Genomic DNA, 22,553 nt, shown 5'->3' with positions numbered 1-22,553 from the left:
TTTGAGCTTTCTTTGCATAAGATGGAGCCCTGGTGGCACAGTGGTTAACAGCTCCGGCTGCTAACCAAAAGGTCGGTAGTTCAAATTCACCAGCCGCTCCTTGGAAACCCTATAAGGCAGATCTACTCTGTCCTATAGGGTTGCTTGCTATGAGTCAAAATTGACTCAATGGCAACGGGGCTTTTTTTTTTTTGGTTTTGCATAAGATGACTTCCCAGTCTCATCTTCCACAATTGCGCCTCTGGTGTTTATGTTGCAGTAATGCTGAACTACCTGTAGTTTCCCAGACATGTGTTATTCCCCCAATCCATTATGCTTTTATATTTACTTGCTATTCTCTCTTCTTGGAATATCTCCTTGCAGGTTTTCCATCTAGAAAATTTTTACTTATCCATCAAGTCTCAGCTCAAATAGTCCCTACTACAGAAATAGTCTTCCCTTGACTCTGCCCAATAAACTTAGGCATAGCTTTTTCCATGTTCCCACTACGCTTTGTAATGTAAAACAAACAAAAAACAAATAAACAAGAAAACACTGTCATAATGCAAGTAATTATTAACAGGTCAAATTTTCTACAACATTGACTAGGAAGCATTAAAAAAATTACATATCCTATTGCAAGCACAATCCCTCGCATGGAGTTGATGCTCAATAAGTATCTGTCAAATGAAAGAAATTTGATTTCAAACATGGTAAATCTAGTGGGATACTCAACTGAAACTAACAAGAGACTGGAGATATGAGATTGGCACTCGGGGAAAAAGGACTGGACTGGAAGTGTACATATTGAAATTAGCCACATAAAGGTAAGCTGAGAGAATGAAATACTCTTCGAAGAAACAGCATACAGGACTTGAAATCTAAAAATTTAGAGGGACAGAGAAAAGAACAGGAGATAACAGGTAAAGAAGGAAATGAAGCTATTAAAGAAAAGAAAAAAGGAATCATAAGACATTATAGAAAGTGAACTAGCAGGTAAGTCAAGGAAGGGGGTGAGGGTCAGAAGAGCTTCCAGAAGAGGTTAAGTGCTCAAGTGCAGGACATTGCTAAGATCAAAGAAAATTCAAAAGAACTGACTGCATTTCATGATTAGAACATTATTGATAACCTCTATAGTCCACAAAAGCAGGGGTTTGAAAGTCTGAAAGTGGTTAAATAACAAGTGAGTTGTGACAAAAGAGTAGCTGATTCCTGTATATCAGCATAAGAGATATTTATTCTGAGATTTACACATAGCTTCAAGAATAAAATTATTTATCCCATCATGAAAAGTAGTACTAAACTCGAATTAATAAAAAGTCAGAAGAAGCAACTTCTTAAACAAACCTTTGTCAGTAACACAGAATATAGAAAAAGCAACACTCCAAATTTGTTTCCCCACATTGAATACTGGTCCAAGACAGAATCTTTTAATTCTGATAAACTTCTGAACGATCTTTTGCTGGGGGGAAGAAAAGAATTAAGTATTAGTTTCATGATAAAACTGACTACATTTATAAATCAGGAAAGTTTACATTGTCTTACACATTAAAACGTATATATACAAACATGAGATTTTTGTGTTTCAAATTTTCTAATACAAATTTAGCCATTAAAAACTAATGCTGATAACTGTTAATTATAATTAATATATACCATTAATACAGAATGACCACTTGGCAGGGGACCTCTTCACCTCCTATGTGAACTTCTAGTATTGATAAATTCCTCAATAATATACAGTTATTTAGAGAATAGAGTGATCCGCTTCAAGAGATGTTTATGAACAAAGAAAATGATTTTTCAAAGCCTAAAAATTATTTAACAAATATCTGAATGCCAAAGATAAGGTATATATTTCTTTTAGAAGAAATTAATGTTAAATTCCAAACCTAATGTCATTTTATAGTCTATCAACGTATCCACCTTTACCTTTTATTTTGTAATAAAAAGTTTAAACGCTCTAATGAAAGTATGCAGCAATACTTTTAATGAAAAGTACAGAAAGGGTATTTTGGCAAATAACACATAACAATTCTAGCATTTATCCCACTAGAATTCTTTATGTTCACTCTGGACAGAGAAAATTTAAGCTAAGATGACTTTTTAATTTTTCAAAAAGCTGTATTTGGATAGTTAATTTAGGAATCAGAATAATTTAAGTACATATTTACAAATCATTGTTTACTTTAAAAACAAATTAATCCCCCAAGCAGTGGTTTTAAAATTCATGTCTAAGCAGTGCAGTATTATATAAATCTAACTACCTTTCCACAGTATGAACAGACTTAAAATGGCAATGTGTTCACAAGGTAAGTATTTTAAATGTTCCAATGTTACTTACTGAATTAATGCATGAAATCGCTCAAAGCCAAGCTCTTCGACAGCCAAGGTAGCTATACATAAAAGACACTTTTCAGCACTACACATGGCAAATAAATGACACAAGATACACATAGCAGGCTGTAAATACTTTCAAGCAATCAAAATTTGTCCCTATTCCTTTACTCCCTTAAAATTCTCAGTTTATTTTCAACTTTAATATAGCATGAATTTACATTCAACATCTTAGTTACCATAATTATAACTAAAATGGATATAGCACTGAGAATGTAGAAGGGCAATAAAATAAACATTTCTTTTCAACTCAGTTATGCTAGTTTACAGAATATAAGAAATTATTGACAATCATAGTGCTTCACACATGATTGTAACGTGTCCTGCACTTTGAATTAATCTTTCAATTCATAGATCAATGTAAAATCATCATAGTGAATCTTCCTCCTTTATAATATTAAATTCTTTTTAGGTTTGATAATAATTAAACAAATGAGTATATAAAAAGGCATAGCATTTTGAAAGCACACAGGTTCAATAACTGTTTTAAGTTTGTTTCCTCATTTATTCATAACTATTGAGAAATTACCAGTAACTTATTTAGATTATGTTACTACACTACAATTAATACACTACAATTATAATTTTTTTTTAATTAAAGGAAACCAAGGAGAGCATTTTAATTAAAGGTAATGTTTACTGAGCACTTTACTAAGTGCTAGGAAATGCTCTACAGGTCTTATTTCATTTAATCCTCACACGATCCTATTATCCCCATTTTACAGAACAAGAACCACTAGCACAGAAAAGTATCCTCCCAAGAGCACATAACAATAAACAGCAGAGCTGAGATTTGAACCCAGATAGTCATGGCTCTGTGAAGACAAAGTCTTTAAAAATATCACACATGTATCAAAATGCCTACTCTAATTTATCAAAATGAACAATTTCATGTATATTTTGTAAAGCAAAATCTTAAAAACCCGTTGCTGTCCAGTTGATTCCAACTCATAGTGACCCTACAGGACAGAGCAGAACTGCCCCACAGGGTTTCGAAGGAGTGGCTGGTGGATCTGAACTGCCAGCCTGTTGGTGAGCAGCCAAGCTCTTAAGCACTGTGCCATCAGGCAAATCTTAGTACTCTCAAGTATAAATTCTCACTTCAGAGTTAAGGAGATGGATTCTTTATTAATTCAAGATTAAATTTACAATTTACAAATTAAAATTACGATTTAAAATATCACATTATGCTACTGTTTCAGAACCTAGTTTTAATTTTCAAGTGTTTCACATTACTTTTCAAAATCTTTAGAAGTCCAAATGGATTAACATAAACAATCATTTTAATTATGTGGGAAACAAACTGAATTTGAACCTGAGTATTCACTACTGCAAACAAGTATGCACTACCAACAAGCCAAAACTATACACATCACAGAAGCCAATGAAATTAATGATTGAACAGAATGTCATATTAACAAAAGGGGAAACCTTCACATTTAAGATTCTAGGATAAAATAAAAATTCTTCCTATTCTTCTCCAAACTGTACTAACTGTTCTGCTATGCTTGATTATCCCAATAGTTTTACTGGGGTACACACTGTGAAAACAGACATAAGGATTGTAATTTAGAGAAAAGAGGCAGGCAAAATAATAAGCTTAGCAGGTGGGGATGGTGGAAAAATATAGAACACAAGAAAGATAACACAGCTGGGAATAAAGGAAATAGATGGTTATATAGAAGAAAACTTTTAACAAACGTTCAGTTCACTTGTCAATATCTAAATTCTCAAAATTTCAGTTAACAAAACTTTTCAAATTTATACAGTATTAAAAATATATTGAAAGAATGATTTTATTTCAGCTCAACTTTTAAAAAGAGGCATAAAGTAAGGGGAATTCAATATAATATGCCCATCTAAACTGTTTATCGAAGCACCAAAGTTAATGCATTGAGTCCTCTTAACCTAGGGCAATTCGAAGTACCATTACAGAAATGTACAACATATGCTATACTAAGAACACAGTGTACTACTGAGAAACTAATGAAACTGCTACAAAAAAGACCTTACTATGTTCTCAAATATTAATATATAAACTTGCCTTAAGCATATATTCTTTAATATACCTTTTAAGATAGTTCAGTGATTCCTCTCACAAAATTTTAATATCCTATATTAAACTATTAAACATGTTTACACATAACTCAGTAAAACCTGGAAGATAATTTTAAGTTAATCCTAATGATAATTATGACTATCATTCTTGTGAACATTTTCCACTTGTTTTCTTCAACTGTCATTATCAATTCTACAAATATGTTAAACTCTTTTTGATAAGCTATGATTAAAAGGCTGAAAGGAAACATGATCCAATTGTTTACATTTTAAAAATTATTCTTTGCAAGTATACTACAATTAGAATTCGGCAAGCTTAAAGCATTTTAACTGCAAAGGAGGGCAGAGAAGACACTGACATAAGAGACATTTCAGCCTAGGAAGGAAATAGTGCCTTATAAATAATTCTATATGGAAATCAAGGTGAATATCACAAGCAATCAAAATTTACTTTCTAGAAATCTGGTATCTAATTTCTTTCAAAACAATTTCCCTAGAAATTGGAATGAATTATAGGTGGGATAAGTCACATATGCAATATAAGCACTTGGAACTACAAATTATCAAGAACTATCTACTAGCAAGACAATTCCCTAAAAACAAAAACAGAAGAGCAAAACTTTTCTCTAGGTTATGAACTACCAGAAGTCTCTGTATCAATAGTTCAGTCTCGCAGATTTTAGGTCAAGAATTTTCAAAGGCTAAAGACTACAAAATATATAATTTTTTATGAATGAGAATAGCAGCTGTTTATTTTAAACAGAAAAATCTTCAAAGTATAAAAAACTTAAATAAAGGCAACTAATAATTAACACCACCTTAAAGTAATCTATATATAGTACAAAGTTCAAAAATTTCAGAAGGGAAAAAAAAAATTTTTAAGAGTGTGTAATGAAGAGAAACATCCCCATCTTTGCAAAAGAAAGTATAGACACTTAGGAAATTTTCTGATATTAAAAACAAAATCATTTTTTTCCAAATACCAAGGTGAATATTAAGACACCTGAAACTAAAGTATATAGACAAATGTTCTTTAACCTTTTTGAATGAGGGTTCTAAAACTCAAAATATTGTCATCAAGCAGAAGTTAACTAGAATTTTTGTTAAAGTTTATTTTAAGACATGCATTTTTTTTTTTTTCAAAAAATGAAAGCAAAAATTAACAAATGTAATATCCTCTACTTTAATGGAAAAGGAACTGAAAAATACTAAGGTTCATGAATTATTTAGACTAAAAAAAAGAGACCTGTTATGAAAATTAAAATCTTTTTTCTTAAAAAAGTTCGATAGTTTTATTAAAACAAAAGTACAAGAAATTACATCAGGAAATAAAAATGTATCTTACAAGAAGTTTCCACTTGGCAACTAGATTCTGCAGGACTCTCAGAAATACTAGCAGTTTCCTCAGTTGTCTTTCCTCTTAACCAGGAAACCAAGCAGTACGATCCAGAGTTGTCACAAGCACTTTCTAAAATATCACACAAGGTATGACAAAGGAGTTCCTTCCGCTCTTCATCTAAAAATAACCAAAGAACAAGTTACAATGGTTTGCTTTGAGGGAAAAAACAATATTAAGAATGTGTTAATTTAATGCTGCAAAATCAAGCATTGTAAAGGGGTGGGAAAACCCATAAATAACGGATTTTAAATTATATTTTAGAATATATATTTAGAAAATATAACCACTGTTACAACATTCCCATCAATTAGAAAAAGAATTCTGAAAAATGCAGACTTAAACATTATAAGAAAGAATATGCTACTTGGAATAATCTGATAGTGATGGTCCTTTTCATTAAGCTGCAAATGTAGCATTTAAGCCATGAGGTTTCCTTTACTGCAAAACTAGGTACAATGCAAGGGTCTGTTTAGACTATCTTTGCCTCATTTCTGTATTAGTCTAATATCTTTGATCTCCCTGTCCCACACGAGTAAGGATAATGAGATAACACTGTCAGCACATACAAAACCAAAATCCATTACATTAGCAGAGGCTATAGTGGTTATGTGGCATAATACAGAAGCTACTGAAACTGTATTGCAGTGAAAGAATTTTATAGAAAATAGCACAAATGCCCAGATCATTTCTTTCTGAACCTTAGTCACGTAATCCCTTTTCAAGGAGTACAGTTCAGATTACCCTCCTGAAGTAATATGACTTTCTGAGCTTTAAAATAAAGAGGATAAGACATGGATAAGATTATCCTCTTTAAAATAAATATGTAAAATTTTGTGCTATGAGGAATTTTCTGTATCTCTCAACACATTAAGATCTCTTTAAAGGCAGGAACAGTGCCACCCACTTTATAACCTCCACAGCAATTATGACAATACCTCAAAAGTTTTTTTATTAAAGTGAATATTTCTGTGCAATATTACAACTTATTAAGAAGTTCATGTTAATAATCCAAAAAAAAAAAAAAAAAAAAAAAGCTAAACCAAATCTGTTGCTGTTGAGTCAATTCAGACACTATAGGACAGAGTAGAACTGCCCCAGGGGGTTTCCAAGGCTGTAAATCTTTAAGGAGGCAGACTGCCACATCTTTCTCTAGCAGAGCGGCTGATGGGTTTGAACCACCAACCGTTTGGTTAGCAGATGAGTACTTAAACCCTGCACCAATAATAAACCAAAAATAACCCAAACCCATTGCCTCTGAGTCAATTCTGACTCACAGCAACCCTAAAGGACAGAGTAGAACTGCCCCATAGGGTTTCCAAGGAGCAGCTGCCGACCTTTTGGTTAATAGCTATAGCTCTTAACCACTGTGCCACCAGGGCTCCTGAGCCAATAATAATAATATCTCTTAAATAATTTCTTCTCTACTGAAATGTATTTTCCCTGTTCAGCTATTTATTAGTAAAAAATATGACGGTGATACTTAACTTTTAAATTCAAAATCATTAATATATTCTAAGGGCATAGTTTGGAATGGAAGTTGTTATGTCCTTGTATTTAAAACTGGGATGGTAATATATCCTACCTTCTTCTAGAAGTTATTGTGAGGTTCACATGAAATTGTGTAAGTGAAGGAAAGATCTTTGTAAACTGTCAAGCGGAATGCAAATGTTCATTATTATCAGGTAGAACCATATATCTCTCTGACTTAATCATGTTGCAGAAGCTATGACAGCTTCATTTGCAATTTAATTCAGATTTACAGTAATATTCTCATTGTGTAAGGCATTATACTAACTGATGTGGCAATACAAAGGTAATTCTGGGTTCTTGCTCAGGACTAAATAAGACAAAAAAAAAAAACCATAAATGACTATCCTTTACGGTATGTTATCATCTAATAAACCAAAAAACCCGTTGCTGTCAAGTCGGTTACAATTCATAGTGACCCTCAGGACAAAGCAGAAAATGCCTCATAGGGTTTTCAAGGCTGTAATCTTTACGGAGGTAGACTGTCACATCTTTCTCCCGTGGAGTGGTTGGTCGGTTTGAACCACAGACCTTTCAGGTAGCAGCTGAGTGCTTTAACCACTGTACACCAGGGCTCCCTTATCATAGTTCATGAAATACATCATGTTATAGTAAGAGGCCAAAGGTTTTTTTTGCCTCAATTATATTATCTTGTCTTTTATCTCCTAGTTAAGAAAAACGAATTTGGAAATATTCATTCTAAAATTTGAAATTAATTGTTCATGCAATTTTTTGAAATATTTTTGGGGAAAAAAACATACCATTTATAGCGTACTTTTTAAGATGGATAATTTTAATTAAACTATTGCCAATGAATGCTGCATAGATCACCTAAAGGATGGAGTAAAAGCTTTCAAAAGACAATTAATCATACCTGCACAATCCCTCCAAGACGACTTCTCAGAAGAAAACAGGAGCTTCTTCAAAAGAAATGCCTTTATGCAATTAAAGCAACCATTATTAGAAAGCATTATAAATACACCTCATATCATTCATTTATTTTAAAACAGGAAAAACTAATTTGTACCTCCTTTCTGATATTTTGAATTAGTCTATTAAAATCTTCAATTGTTTCCCTTCACATTCAAAAGTACCAGTGCAGAGTTATTTACTCCAAATACACTACTATAAACTTGATTCTAGATCTATAAAATGCTGCTTCTTCTACAATACATGCTTTCTGGCAAGTAGGAAAATGAATTCAAAAATAATAGACACACAACTGGTAATTACAGAAACCTATTCCTCCTCCTACAAAACAGGAGCAAGTGTACATTTCTCTTAGAGTCCTTGGAAGAAAAGAAATCTAAATACAAAGTGGTTCTGTTCTATTAGTTCAGGTCTGTAACACAAGAATACCACTATGAAAGTCATCTCTTTATAATAAGCAGCTCCTCACTTCCTGGTTTAATTATTTAAAAAAAAAAATTAAAAAAAAAAACTATTAAGTTTCAAAAGAAAAAATAGATTTTTGTCCTTTTCTTAAGTGAGTCAACTATTTTATATTGGTGATTTGATAGATAATAGAACAGTGTAGAACACTGCTTCCTTCACAAAGTGTAATCCAAGGGCTATTTGTATTTTCATCATCTGAATTGTTTGTCTAAAATGCAGATTCTAGGGCACCATTAAGTGAATCTGAATCTCTCAAGGGCCGATCCAAGAAAAACAAAGTGACTCTTACTCATATGTACTGGAAAAGCGTTAGTATACAGATTATGAGAATTGCATTTAGTCAGACAGACCTGAGTTTCAATCTTGATTCCACTATTTTACTAACTAAAGATAATAACAGAACAAACTTTAAAAGGTTGAAGTGAGGATTATATGAGATAATACATGCAATGGACATAGTATAGTACCCGGCACATAAGCAATCAATTCAAAGAATTCTAACAAGAAACTAAGTAACATTCTTTAGTATTCCTACAGATATAAAATCTACAATACTATTATCAAGTGTTTCTGATTTTCCCCACAAATAACAAGAATCAAACTGAGTGGTGTAACTTTATTACAAAATTTTGGAAAAGTGAGGTTGGGACACATTAGTCTACTACAATAGAACCACTAGTAACGTTTTGATATAGTACTTCCAGTTTTTTGTTCTTGTTTTTTTATTTTTTAATATGTTTTTAACTTCACTGCAAGTGAGAATAATCATGGGTATGTGATTGTTTTCTGTTTTTTTAGTATTTTCCAACAGAATTCATAACTGTCATTCTTAATCACTAACTGCCTCAAGTTATTTATCAAATTTTATTTAAACATTATTTAAAGTTTAAATTATATTACTGTACATATAGTTGTTTACAATTTTTTTTATTAATATATATACGAACTCATCTGTCAGTCTGTCATACTGTGGTGGCTTGCATGTTGCTGTGATGCTGGAAGCTATGCCACAGGTATTTCAAACACCAGCAGGGTCACCCACGGCAGACAGTTTTCAATGGAGCTTCCAGACTAAGACAGACTAGGAAGAAGGACCTGGTGGTCTACTTCTGAAAAAATTGGCCAGTGAAAAACTTATTAATAACAATGGATCACTGTCTGATATAGTGCCAGAAGATGAGCCCCTCAGATTGGAAGGCACTCAAAATACCACTCGGGAAGAGCTGCCTTCTCAGTGTAGAGTTGACCTTAGAGAGGTGGATGGGGTCGAGCTTTCGGGACCTTCATTTACTGATATGGCATGACTCAAAATGAGAAGAAACAGCTGCAAGTATCCATTAATAATCAGACATGGAATGTACAAAGTAATGAATCTAGGAAAATTGGAAGTCCTCAGAAATGGAACTGACCGCATAAAGATTGATATCCTAGGCATTAAAACCCGTTGCCATTGAGATGATTCTGATTCATAGCAACTCTATAGGACAGAGTAGAACTGCCCCATAGAGTTTCCAAGGAGCAGCTAGTTGAAGCGAACTGCTGACCTTTTGGTTAGCAGTCAAATGCTTAACCACTGCGCCAGCAGGGCCCCATCCTAGGCATTAGTGAGCTGAAATGGACTGGCAAGGGCCATTCTGAATTGGGCAATCATATGGTCTACTATGCTGGGAATGACAAATTGAAGAGGAATGCTGTTGCATTCATTGCCAAAAAAGAACATTTCAAGACCTATCCTGAACAACAATGCTGTCAGGGATAGGATAATATCCATATGCCTACAAAGAAGACTAGTTAATATGACTATTATTCAAATTTATGCATCAACCACTAGGGCCAAAGATGAAGAAACTGAAGATTTTTACCAACTTCTGTGGTCTGAAATTGATCGAACATACAATCAAGATACATTGATAATTACTGGTGATTGGAACACAAAACTTGGAAACAAAGAAGGGTCTGTAGCTGGAAAATACGGCCTTGGCGATGGAGAAGCTCAATATCATCAGTTAGAACAAGCCCAGGGGCCAACCGTGGAATAGACCATCAATTGCTCATATGCAACTTCAAGTGGAAGCTGAAGAAAATTAGAGCAAGTTAATGAGAGCCAAAATACAACCTTGGTGTATCCTGCCTGAATTCAGAGACAATCTCAGGAACAGATTTGACACGTTGAACACTAATGACCGAAGACCAGACGAGTTGTGGAATGACATCAAGGACATCATACATGAAGAAAGCCAGAAGTCATTAAAAAGACAGGAAAGAAAGAAAAGACCAAAATGGATGTCAGAAGAGACCTAAAAGTTGCTCTTGAATGTAGAGTAGCGAAAGCAAATGGAAGAAATTATGAAGTAAAAGAGCTGAACAGAAGACTTCAAAAGATGGCTCGAGAAGACAAAATAAAGTATTATAATGAAATGTGCAAAGATCTGGAGTTAAAAAACCAAAAGAGAAGAACACACTTGGCATTTCTCAAGCTGAAAGAACTGAAGATAAAATTCAAGCCTCACATTGCAATATTGAAGGATTCTATGGGCAAAATATTGAACGACGCAGGAAGCATCAAAAGATGGAAGGAATACACACAGTCACTGTACCAAAAGGAATTGGTCGATGTTCAACCATTTCAGGAGGTAGCATAAGATCAAGAACCGATGGTAGTGAAGGAAGAAGTCCAAGGTGCAATGAAGGTACTGGGGAAAAACAAGGCTCTGGGAATTGACGGAATACAAATTGAGATGTTTCAACAAACAGATGCAGCTCTGGAGGTGCTCACTTGTCTCTGCAAGAAAGCTGGCCAACTGACCGAAAGAGGTCCATATTAGTGCCCATTTCAAAGAAAGATGATCCAACAGAATGCGAAATTATTGAACAATATCATTAATATAACATACAAATAAAATTTTGCTGTAGATCATTCAAAAGCAGTTGCAGCAGTGCATCAATAGGGAATCACCAAAAACTCAAGCTGGATTCAGAAGAGGACGTGGAACGAGGGATAGCATTGCTGATGTCAGATGGATCTTGGCTGAAAGCAGAGAATGCCAGAAAGATGTTTACCTGTATTTTACTAACCATGCAAAGGCATTTGCCTGTGTGGATCATAACAAATTATGGATAACATTGCAAAGAATGGGAATTCCAGAAGACTTAATTGTGCTCATGAAGAACCTGTACAGAGATCAAGAGGTAGTTGTTCGGACAGAACAAGGGGATACTGTGTGGCTCAAAGTCAGGAAAGGCGTGCATCAGGGTTGCATCCTTTCACCATACCTATTCAATCTGTATGCTGAGCAAATAATCTGAGAAACTGGACTATACGAAGAAGAACGGGCATCAGGATCGGAGGAAGACTCATTAACAACCTGTGTTATGCAGATGACACAACCTTGCTTGCTGAAAATGAAGTGGACTTGAAGCACTTACTGATGAAGATAAAAGACTACAGCCTTCAGTATCGCTTACAATTCAACATAAAGAAAACAGAAATTGTCACAACTGGACCAATAAACAACAGCATGACTTTTATAGATTGAATTGTGACCGCCCAAAATGTGCGTCAACTTGGCTAGGCCAGGATTCTCAGTATTGTGTGATTGTTCACCATTTTGTGATTTGATGTGATTATCCTATGTGTTGTAAATCCTACTTCTATGATGGTAATGAGGCAGGAGTAAAGGCAGTTATGTTACCGAGGCAGGACTCAATCTACAAGATTAGGTTGTATCTTGAGCCAACCTCTTTTGAGATATAAAAGAGAGAAGCAAGCAGAGAGACAGGGGATCTCATCATCACCAAGCAAGAAGAGCCAGGAGCGCGTGCATCCTTTGGATCCAGTGTCCCTGCACTAAGATACCCCTAGAGCAGGGGAAGATTGATCACAAGGACTTTCCCCCAGAGCTGACAGAGACAGAAAGCCTTCCCCTGGAGCCTGCACCCTGAATTCGGACTTCTAGCCCCTAGACTGTGAGAGAATAAATTTCTGTTTGTTAAAGCCACCTACTTGCAGTATTTGTTATTGCAGCCCTAGATAACTAAGACAATAATAAATGGAGAAAAGATTGAAGTTGTAAAGGATTTCATTTTACTTGGATCCATAATCAACACTCATGGAAGCAGCAGTCAAGAATCAAACATTTTGCATTGGGCAAATCTGCTGCAAAAAACCTCTTTCAAGTGTTAAAAAGCAAAGCTGTCACTTTGAGGACTAAGGTGAGCCTGGTCCAAGTCATGTTATTTTTAATCACCTCATATACGTGCAAAATCTGGGCAATGAATAAGAAGACCGAAGAACTGATGACTTTGAATTACGGTGTTGGTGGAAAATATTGAATATACCATGGAATGCCAGAAGAACGAACAAATTTGTCTTGGAAGAAGTATAGCATAACCAGAATGCTCCTCAGAAGTGAGGATGGAGAGACTTTGTACCATGTACTTTGGACATGTTGTCAGGAGGAACCACTCTCTGGAGAAGGACATTATGGTTAGTAAAAAAGGTCAGTGAAAAAGAGCAGGATCCTCAACAAGACAGACTGACACAGTGGCTGCAACAATGGGCTCAAGTATAACAATCATTGTGAGCATGGTGCAGGACCAGACAGTGTTTCATTCTGTTGTACACAGGGTTGATATGAGTCAGAACCAACCCAATGGTACCTAACAACAACATATATACGTGAACTTCCTGAATATAATCCTTTCCGTATTTAAGATTTTTCCTTAAGAAAAATTCACGGAAGTACAATTATTACATCTAAGCATCTGCATTATCATGGTTTCAAGTAAAATGTAAAATTCTGTCCTGAAATCAAAGTACAAATTTGCACTATGGAGCGGTATATAAGTGTGCTAGTATTACCCCACCCTTATATGCACTGGCCATTATAGTCTGTACTTCAAGATGAGAAAAAGTTAACAAATAGAATCTAGTCAGAGTTTTATTTTTAGTTTCTTGGATTACTAGTGAGGTTGAACACCTTGATACTTTTGTTGCACAGCATATTCTAGATATTATGACTCCATGTTTATGTCCAGTGCCCATTTAATCCCTGGTATCTTACTGTTTTTCTAACCAGTATGTACAAATTCTTTGTATAAGAAAGACACTCTCCCTTAAAAACTTATATTTTCACTGCAAACAGTTTGTTGAACTTATAAAGTCATTCTTTTTCATAGAGGGTTGACAAATACTTTCTTTTAGTTTTCCTATGGCTAAGTACTATAAAAAATATAGTATTTGAGATACGGTATGAGATGATCTAAAATCCTTCTCCCCCCTCAAATTGCTAACCAGTCATACCAATGGTATTTATTACGCTTTTTATTTCACCATTGATTTTGGGTTATTTCTTTATCATGGCATGTGATAAATTCTTGATAAATTTGCATATATGATAAGGTCTACTATTGCATTATCTATTCGGTTCCATAATTACGTTGATTTTTTTTCTAGTAATACCATCATGTTCTAACTTCTATAGTTTAAAAAAGTTTTAATATCTGGTCTTGTTCATTACTCTTAATGATTTAGTTGTGATTGTTAAATTGAAATATTAATAGAAACAAAATTCTTCTACTGACTGAAAAGGTTTATGTGACTGTCAAACTAAATTACTGCCTTAAAGATACATAAAAATAGGTGTCAGGATTTTGAACATTAAAATTATTCTTTTTCACATAGCAACCCCATTTACAAAAATAACTACCATTTTTGAAATATAAAACAGGAAAATAAATATAAAACAGGAAATTCCTGTGGTGTACCTTACATTAAACTATATTCATAGACTTTCAATAAAAACCCTGGGGAACTATTACTAATGAAGATGGGCACTGCTTAAATAATCTAATTTGCATATGGGCAGGACAAGGAATCTTCAAATTCAGACTTGATTCCTACTAGCAACCAAAGGAGCCCTGGTGGCACAGTGGTTAAGAGCTGCGCTGCTAACCAAAACGGTTGGTAGTTCAAACTCACCAGCTGCTCCTTGGAAACCCTGTGGAGCAGTTCTACTCTGTTCTATAGGGCCACTATGAGTCGGAATTGACTCGACTGCAGTGAGTTTTTTTTTAGCAACCAAAATCTGCCTCAGTTACACAACACAACTAGTTCTAACTACAAATTTATAGTTAAATTTCATTCTTTATATTCAACAATTCTGAGGCAAGGTTCGAACTTAATTATTTTTAATTCACTAATACAAGAAAAAAATCAATTTCACTACCCCAAGAAATAAAATAATGAACTATAAAGGATATTACACCATGGGGGAGGAATTTGTTTTTTCCTTCAGAGAACTATATTTTTAATTTAATAATGCCAATTTATGGAGTACAAGGTTTGACACACAAATTTACTTTGCAACTAACTGTTTAGGAATGCATTCTTTATGTCCAATGAATAATAAATATCACATTAATACGTATTTTCAAAATGTGCTGATTAAAACATAAACAATAAATTCCAACTGCTTTTATAACAATTTTGAAGTTGCACTGCTGTTCACTAACATCAAAAGAACTACTTAAAATGAAAATTCAATTCTTGGTTTTAACAAAGTTACAGTTTACAGCAAATTAGTCATTGAAACTAAAACAATGTAACATATCAAGATTCAAAATCAAATAAATACATTCAGAGAAACTCTACCTTTTGTGCAAAGAAACAACTTATTGTTAAAATTCTGTTTGAAATCAGTTGCTACTAATTTTATTTAGAAAGGCCAAAGCTATAGCCTAAAATAGTATATACTTCCAACTTATTTTTAACATTTTAAAAGTTAGCTATGAAAACAATAACTTGTCTTCAACTTTTTAGGAAAATCATTTTTACAGACAGAACAAACGAGAACAGTACAATTACTACGATGTACCTATCTATAGTATAAAATGCTGTAACTCAATAAATAAATTCTTTGGTTTAGAAAAGATGTCATGATCAGTAATTCCTAATTTTCTGGAAGTTACGGAACACCTATTATTTTTTCTTTAAAATTACAATGTTACTGCTGTGTAACTCACCCATGTTTTGAATTGCTGCTTTTTTTTTGTATGTTTATAGTAATTTACATGAACAAAAGTTGTGTTAACTGATCATGCCTCATGATTATATAGAATACAGATATTAGAAAACAAAAAGTAAAATAAAACTTTTGAACACATCCCTCTAAGGAGTTGGTAAAGTAGTCTATGTTACCTGAACGGGTGCAATAACAGCACAGGGGCCACCTTCAAACTGTTCTAATGCAGATCCCTCTGATTCACTAAACACAAATCCTAAAAATGAAAGCAAGTAGCAAAGATTAAAAATATAATTTAAGCAGCAGCTAAAAATATTTTTAACATACTTTGCTTTAAAAGATCACTTATCACAATAGCAAAATATCTGTAGGTAAGTCAGATGCAGTGGTTCTCTGCTATCTGGAGGATCAAGGAACTCCTTCAAAAAAGATATGAACCTATATTCTCTCTTCCAAATGCACATAAGTACACACACACACAGACACACACACACACTTTTACACCCAGGAACCCCGCTAGGGGGATAAAGTATGAACTTTAATAAAAGAACACTAAACATGACTTTTAAGTAATTTAATTTACTCTAAACCAAACCAAAACACCAAACGCACTGCTGTCGTAGTGACCCTATAGGTCAGAGTACAACTGCCCCATAGGGTTTTCAAGGAGTGGCTGGTGGATTCGAACTGCCGACCTTCTGGTTTGCAGCCAAGCTCTTTAACCACTGCGCCACCAGGGCTCCAATTTACTCTAAGGAGGATGATATAGTCTATCTACTGAATTCAAACATAATTTTTAGGACACTTCCATACGGTATACATGTTTTTAATCACTTCAATCTTTGAATTGAAAAATGAAATGGCATCATAGTGAATGTGCTCACATGGTTCTATCTTAATTTAAATATTATCCAACTAGGACTGACTGATAGCACGTAGTAGAAGCTCCTGACAAAGAAGGCATGTGGCATAAGGTGCTGGGCCGAAAGTCAGGAGAATTGAGTTACTATCTGTATAACTTTAGGTAAATTATTTCACTTCTTTAGGCCTCAGTGTTCTTTTCTTTAAAATGATCACTTCCAATTCCAATATGCTGTTGTTGTGTGCCTGGAGTCGATTCTGATTCATGGAGAGCCTATAGGACCCTATAGGTCAGAGGAGAACTGCCTCACAGTGTTTCCTAGGCTGTAATCATAAGGGAGCAGATAGCCAGGTCTTTTCTGCTACAGTGCTGCTGGTGAGCTCAAACCACCGACCTCTGGGTCAGCAGCCAAGCACTTAACCACTGCACCAGCAGGGCTCCCTTCCGACATTCTAGGAATCTATAAAGTTTCATTAATGGTTATAATTTAGTCATTTATTCAACAAATGTTTAATATACATTAGATACTACACCAAGCATTTTAGGAAATATGCATGAATGACACAGTCTCTGGTCTGATGGAGCCAAGAGTCGAGGGGAAGACATGCAAACAATTACTAGAACAAAAGAATAAATGAACACTGTAATAGAAGTCCGAACATTGTTGTGGGTACAGAAAAGAATGGCTTACTCTGCCCAAGTCAAGTCTTCAGAGGTGACTTTGAGGTTTATCTTGAATAGGAGGGATTTGTCAGGAAGACAATGGTGGGAAAGTGACATATAGGTAAAGAAAATAACTTTATTAAAGGAAAAAGAGCAGAGCAATTTTATGGATCAGTAGAAAATTTAACGTAGCTGGAGGGTGGTATGTATTGAGTTAAAATGGGGGAAGATGGCAAATGGGAGGAGAAGAAGTTGACAACATAATACTGGAAAGGCCAGACCATGACCAGCTAGCAAAGGTCTTTTAGAAAAGTAGTAATACGATCATACTGTCATTGCTTTTTTTTAAGAACCGGAATGAGGAAGAGGTGGTTTCAACAGTCCTACAGAAAAAGTGATGATCCTAATAAAAGCAATATCAGTGTAGAGAGGAGAAACTATATTCAAATGATATTTCTGAGACAAAAGTAAGCTTTGATGAGTATGTATATGTGGGGCAAAGGCTTGGTACAAAAGAAATTAGAGATGTCTTTGAAGTTTCTAACTCGAGACACTAAACCCGTTGTCATCACGTCGATTCTGATTCATAGCGACCCTACAGAGCAGAGCAGAACTGCCCCAGAGGGTTTCCAAGCAACGGCTGGTGGATTTGAATCGCTGACCTTTGGTTAGCAGCCGAGCTCTAACCACTGTGCATCAGGGTTTCACTTGAGACACCAGCTGATAGCAACTGAAGTAAGAAATACTGCAGAGGATCCCTTCCCCTCCCATTTCTTCTCTCCTCTTCACCTTCAGTCTCTCTCTTCCAGACAGCATTTAAATATGTATTTCATATATTAAAGAAATAACAACCAAACATTCTCCTTAAGTTCCCCTCTTCCCCTCACTCTCCAACTACCACTCTCTCATTCATTTCCTCTCAAAGCCTACCTACTTTAATAGTCATTTATGTGCATTGTCTCAATTTCCTTACCTCTCAACTCACTGAACCTATGGTTGCACTAAACTTCTGAAAAATGTTTGTCTCTTGGCTTCACTGTTCCGTTTTGTTCCAGGTTTTCCTTTCCTGTTTCTTCTCCTTCAATGTTAATGTTCCCCAGGTCTTGGTTTTAGGACATATGCTCTTTTCATTCTATGCTTTCTGGGCAATCTCATCTATTCCAGGATTTTTACTACTGGCTATAATCAGGTAATTCCCAAATACAGTCCACAAAAGAGCTCTGGACATGGACAAAGTCTAAAATCCTTAACATGGTTCTGTATGATCTGCCTTCTGCCTGCATCTCCTACCTCATCTTTACCACTCTTCCTCTTTAGAGTACAGGCTTTCTGAACTTTCACATCCTCAAGAATTCCATTTTCTCTCTGGTTTTTTACTCATTGTACGTATTGTTCCCTATGCTTCAAACATTTATTTGCTCTTTCTCTGAAAAACTCTCATTTAGCTTTTAGACTTCACACTAAGGTAATGTCTTCTTGTTTTAACCTCCAAAACATATCTTGAATCTATTTCTATCCCATCTTTCATCCACCTTCTAGTTCAAATCATCATCATCTCTCACCTAGATATTAAGGAGCTTACAATCAGATCTCCTCATTCCTTCTACTTTCTCCACCAGTCTATTCACTAAAGAGTTGTCAGAGCATTATTTTATAAATGGAAATCAGATTTTGCCACAGTATGGTTAAAACATCTCAATGGCTTCTCACTGCAATTAGAATGAAACCCAAACTCCTTTTCATGTCCTAAAACACCCTGCATAATCTGGCTCACATCTATCAATCCAACTTACCCTCAGGTCACTCTTGCCATCATTATCTACAGTGGCTTCAGGTCCCTAAAAACACTCCAAGTCTTCTCCTGGGGCCCTGATGCTTATTGTTGTCTCTGCATGAAATGCTCCTTCCCCATCTCTTTATATGGCTAGGAATCCCTGGGTGGTACAAACGGTTAGCACTTGGCTACAAACCGAAAGGTTGGCGTTTGAGTCCACCCAGAGGTGACTCAGAAGAATGTTTCAAAGATCACAACCATTGAAAACCCTACGAAGCACAGTTCTAGTCTGAAACTCATCAGGTCGCCATGAGTCAGAATTCACTGGATGACAACTGATTTGTTTTGGTTCATACGACTAAATCCTTCTTATGCTTCAAGATTCAGTTTAGGTGTTAACTCCTCAGAGAGGATATTCTCTAAAAAACCTAGCTAAGTAGGTCTTTCTGTCTATTATCTCCAGCACAATCAGTACTTACCATAATCTATAATTATATTATTGTTTTCTTGTTTATTGTCTGTCTTCCCTACAAGTATCTGGCCTTTTTTATTCACTGTTCATTGTTTTCTCAGTATGAATGAGTTTGTTTCTATAAATGCCAAGTTTAGTTTCAAAAATGTGAGACAACCATTTGGCAAAATTTAGAAGTGGGAAATATAGGTCTAGAGCTCAGAACAGAGGTTAGGATTAGAGATAGAAATTTGAGAAATATCATCCTAAGCATGGCAGTTAAAATGAATGAGTATATGTAGAACAAAAATCATAAAGTTGGGAATATTAAAAAGTGGGCAGAGGCTGAGTCAGCAAAGTAAATAACAATGCTTGACACCTCAAGGAAAATAACTGACAATATATCTGCCAACATTAAAATTTCAAGTTTTTAAGCATAATTAGAATTTTGGAAAACTGTATCCATGACTATGAGCTTGACAGGTCCTTATGACTATAAGCTTGACAGGTCCTCAATACTTAGATTTTTCTGATGAGGTCAGTGGTGACAGTAACAGTTATGACTTTCGAGACCATATAATAGAATGCGTTAACACTTGGGAGGCCTACATAAATCAGTGAAGACCAATAATTTCCAAATGACAGATGAATGCTGTTACAAATTCATGCATGGGTAAAAGATCCATTTCAAAGTACAAGACAGACCAACGGATTTCAATTAACAGTGTATAAAAATTTCACTGACGTAGCTTCAGATTCTATATTGCAATGAACATTTAAGAATCTACCACTTGTCAAGTTTTAGTGTGGTATTAAAGGATATCCACAATTATCTGAAAAGTCTATTACAATACTCCTACCTTTTCTAATTACATATCTGTGTGGGGCTGGATTTTATGCATAAATTTCAATCAAAGCAACATATTGAAACTAACTGAAGAAGCGAGTGTGAGAACACAGCTGTCTTCTAACAAGACAGATATTAAAGAGGTCTGTAAAAATGTAAAACAATGCCACCAATCTCACTAAATGCTTCATTTTTTATACTGAAGTCCTCAATAATTTTTAAAAGTATAAAGAGATCCTAAGTTTAAAAAAAACTTGAGAACCATTGGCCTAGGAGAAGAAGCAGATCTGAAGGCTTCTAAGTGAAATATGTAGGCAAAGAGCAAGCAAAGACTAAAGAGATGTTACTTACTGAGAGTGAAGGGAAGAGGGAGTAGAGAATTGAGGAAAATGTTAATTCTCAAAAATGTAAGGAAAGTTGGCAACAATAAAGAACAAAGAAAAGCACTGAGGGCTCAGCTAAGGTTTAACTGCTAAATTTGTATTAGTGCTGGTCATAATTTTCTCCAGCAATACACAGCAGCCTGGGAGTAGAAGTAAACAGATTATAAGATAAATGTGTATTGGGAATAGGTAAGGTGGACAGGTCAAATTTGATAAGGGTAAGTTAGAACTACGGGTGCTGCTTATCACATGAAGACAACCAAATCTAAGGTCCAGCATAGGAACAGAAGGACATGAAGTCAAGAAACCTTCACGTGTTACCTAGGTCTTCTCCTACTGAAGAATAAGGAATAAGAAAAGGGCCCATAGTGTTATGTCCAAGTGCAGAGGCAAAATTAGGCTCTGCAAAACTTTCAGTGTGTATTAATAAAAGTGAATTAGTAATGAATTCTTGTCTTCCTTAAAAATTCAAATAATGAGCTGCTTTTGTGCTTTGGATATTAAAACTTCATGGAGAGAATTCCAGGCATATCTGCTTTATGCCAAATTCTGCTTAATTCCAATACACACTTTTGAGTGTGTTACTGATAGTCGACAAAAACTATTAGAGCCTAAAAAAAAGTCAGCTAAAAGAAAATTAAGCATTCTATCCTAAAACTCTGGTGGCGCAGTGATTAAGAGCTACGGCGGTTAACCAAAAGGTTGGCAGTTCGAATCCACCAGCCGCTCCTTGGAAACTCTATGGGGCAGGTCTATTTTTTTTTTTTTTAATTGTACTTCAGGTGAAGGCTTACAGAACAAATAGTTTCTCATGAAACAGTGGTACACATATTGTTTTATGGTGAAAATATACATAGCTAAAGATACACGATTTCAAAAATTTCTACATGCACAGTTCAATGACAACGACAACGCTCTTCCAATTGTGCTGCTATTCTCACTTTAGATAAAGGTTTACAGAACAAAAATAGTTTCTCATTTAACAGTAGTACACAGTGCCCTATGACAATGGTTAACAACTTCACAACACATCAACACTATCCTTACTCAACTTCGGGTTCCCTATCACCAGCTTTCCTGTCCCCTTCTGCCTTCTGGCCCTTGTCCCTGGACTGCTGTGTCTCATTAGTCCCATTTGGTTTTATGGGGCTGTCCACTCCCCGGTTGAACGGTGAACCTCAGAAATGACTTCACCACTGAGCTAAAAGGGTATCTGGGGGCCATACTCTTGGGGTTTCTACAGTCTCCTTTAGGCCAGTAAATCTGGTCTTTTTTGTGAGTTAGAATTTTGTTCTACATCCTCCTCCAGCTCTGTCCAGAACCCGTTGTTGTGATCCCAGTCAGAGCAGTCAGTGGTGGTAGCCGGGCACCATCTAGCTGTATTGGACTCAGTCTGATGGAGGCCTTGGTAGCTGTGGTCCATTAGTCCTTTGTACTAATCTTTTCCTTGTATCCTGTTCTCTTCATTCTCCCTTGCTCCCGAAGGGATGAGATCAGTGGAGTATCTTAGATGGCTGCTCACAGGCTTTAAAGACCCCAGATGCTACTCACCAAGGTAGAATGTAGAACATTGTCTTTATAAACTGTGTCATGCCAATTGACTTAGACGTTCCCTGAGACCATGGTCCCCACAGCCCTCCACCAGGCAATTCAGTCCCTCAGGGAGTTTGGACGTGTCTATGGAGCTTCCATGACCTTTCCTTGAGCAAGCTGTGATGGTTTCCCCAGTATTGTGTACTGCCTCACCCTTCACCCAAGATACCACTTATCTATTGCCTATTTAGTATCTCCCCCCC

At 35.4% G+C, this 22,553-nt stretch overlaps 1 protein-coding gene across 4 annotated transcripts in view; it reads right to left on the bottom strand.

The window, feature by feature from the left end:
* The window catches only part of MINDY3 (MINDY lysine 48 deubiquitinase 3), a 103,421-nt gene that overhangs the window by 74,549 nt on the left and 6,319 nt on the right, over positions 1–22,553 (bottom strand). For 3 of the 4 annotated variants that reach the window (XM_004379661.3, XM_023734322.1, XM_023734323.1), the window contains exons 2-6: positions 15,954–16,033; positions 8,235–8,295; positions 5,780–5,950; positions 2,324–2,375; positions 1,327–1,441 (exon numbers count right to left, since the gene is read on the bottom strand). In XM_004379661.3, coding sequence (XP_004379718.1) covers positions 1,327–1,441; positions 2,324–2,375; positions 5,780–5,950; positions 8,235–8,295; positions 15,954–16,033 — 479 coding nt within the window. The remainder of the gene's footprint in view (positions 1–1,326; positions 1,442–2,323; positions 2,376–5,779; positions 5,951–8,234; positions 8,296–15,953; positions 16,034–22,553) is intronic. The other variant, XM_023734325.1, reaches the window with a different exon arrangement.

Source organism: Trichechus manatus, unplaced genomic scaffold (genome assembly GCF_000243295.1).
Source record: "Trichechus manatus latirostris isolate Lorelei unplaced genomic scaffold, TriManLat1.0 scaffold00067, whole genome shotgun sequence".
Lineage (NCBI taxonomy): Eukaryota > Metazoa > Chordata > Mammalia > Sirenia > Trichechidae > Trichechus > Trichechus manatus.
The sequence above is the reverse complement of the archived record's forward strand: the minus strand, read 5'-3'. Positions and strand labels throughout refer to the sequence as shown.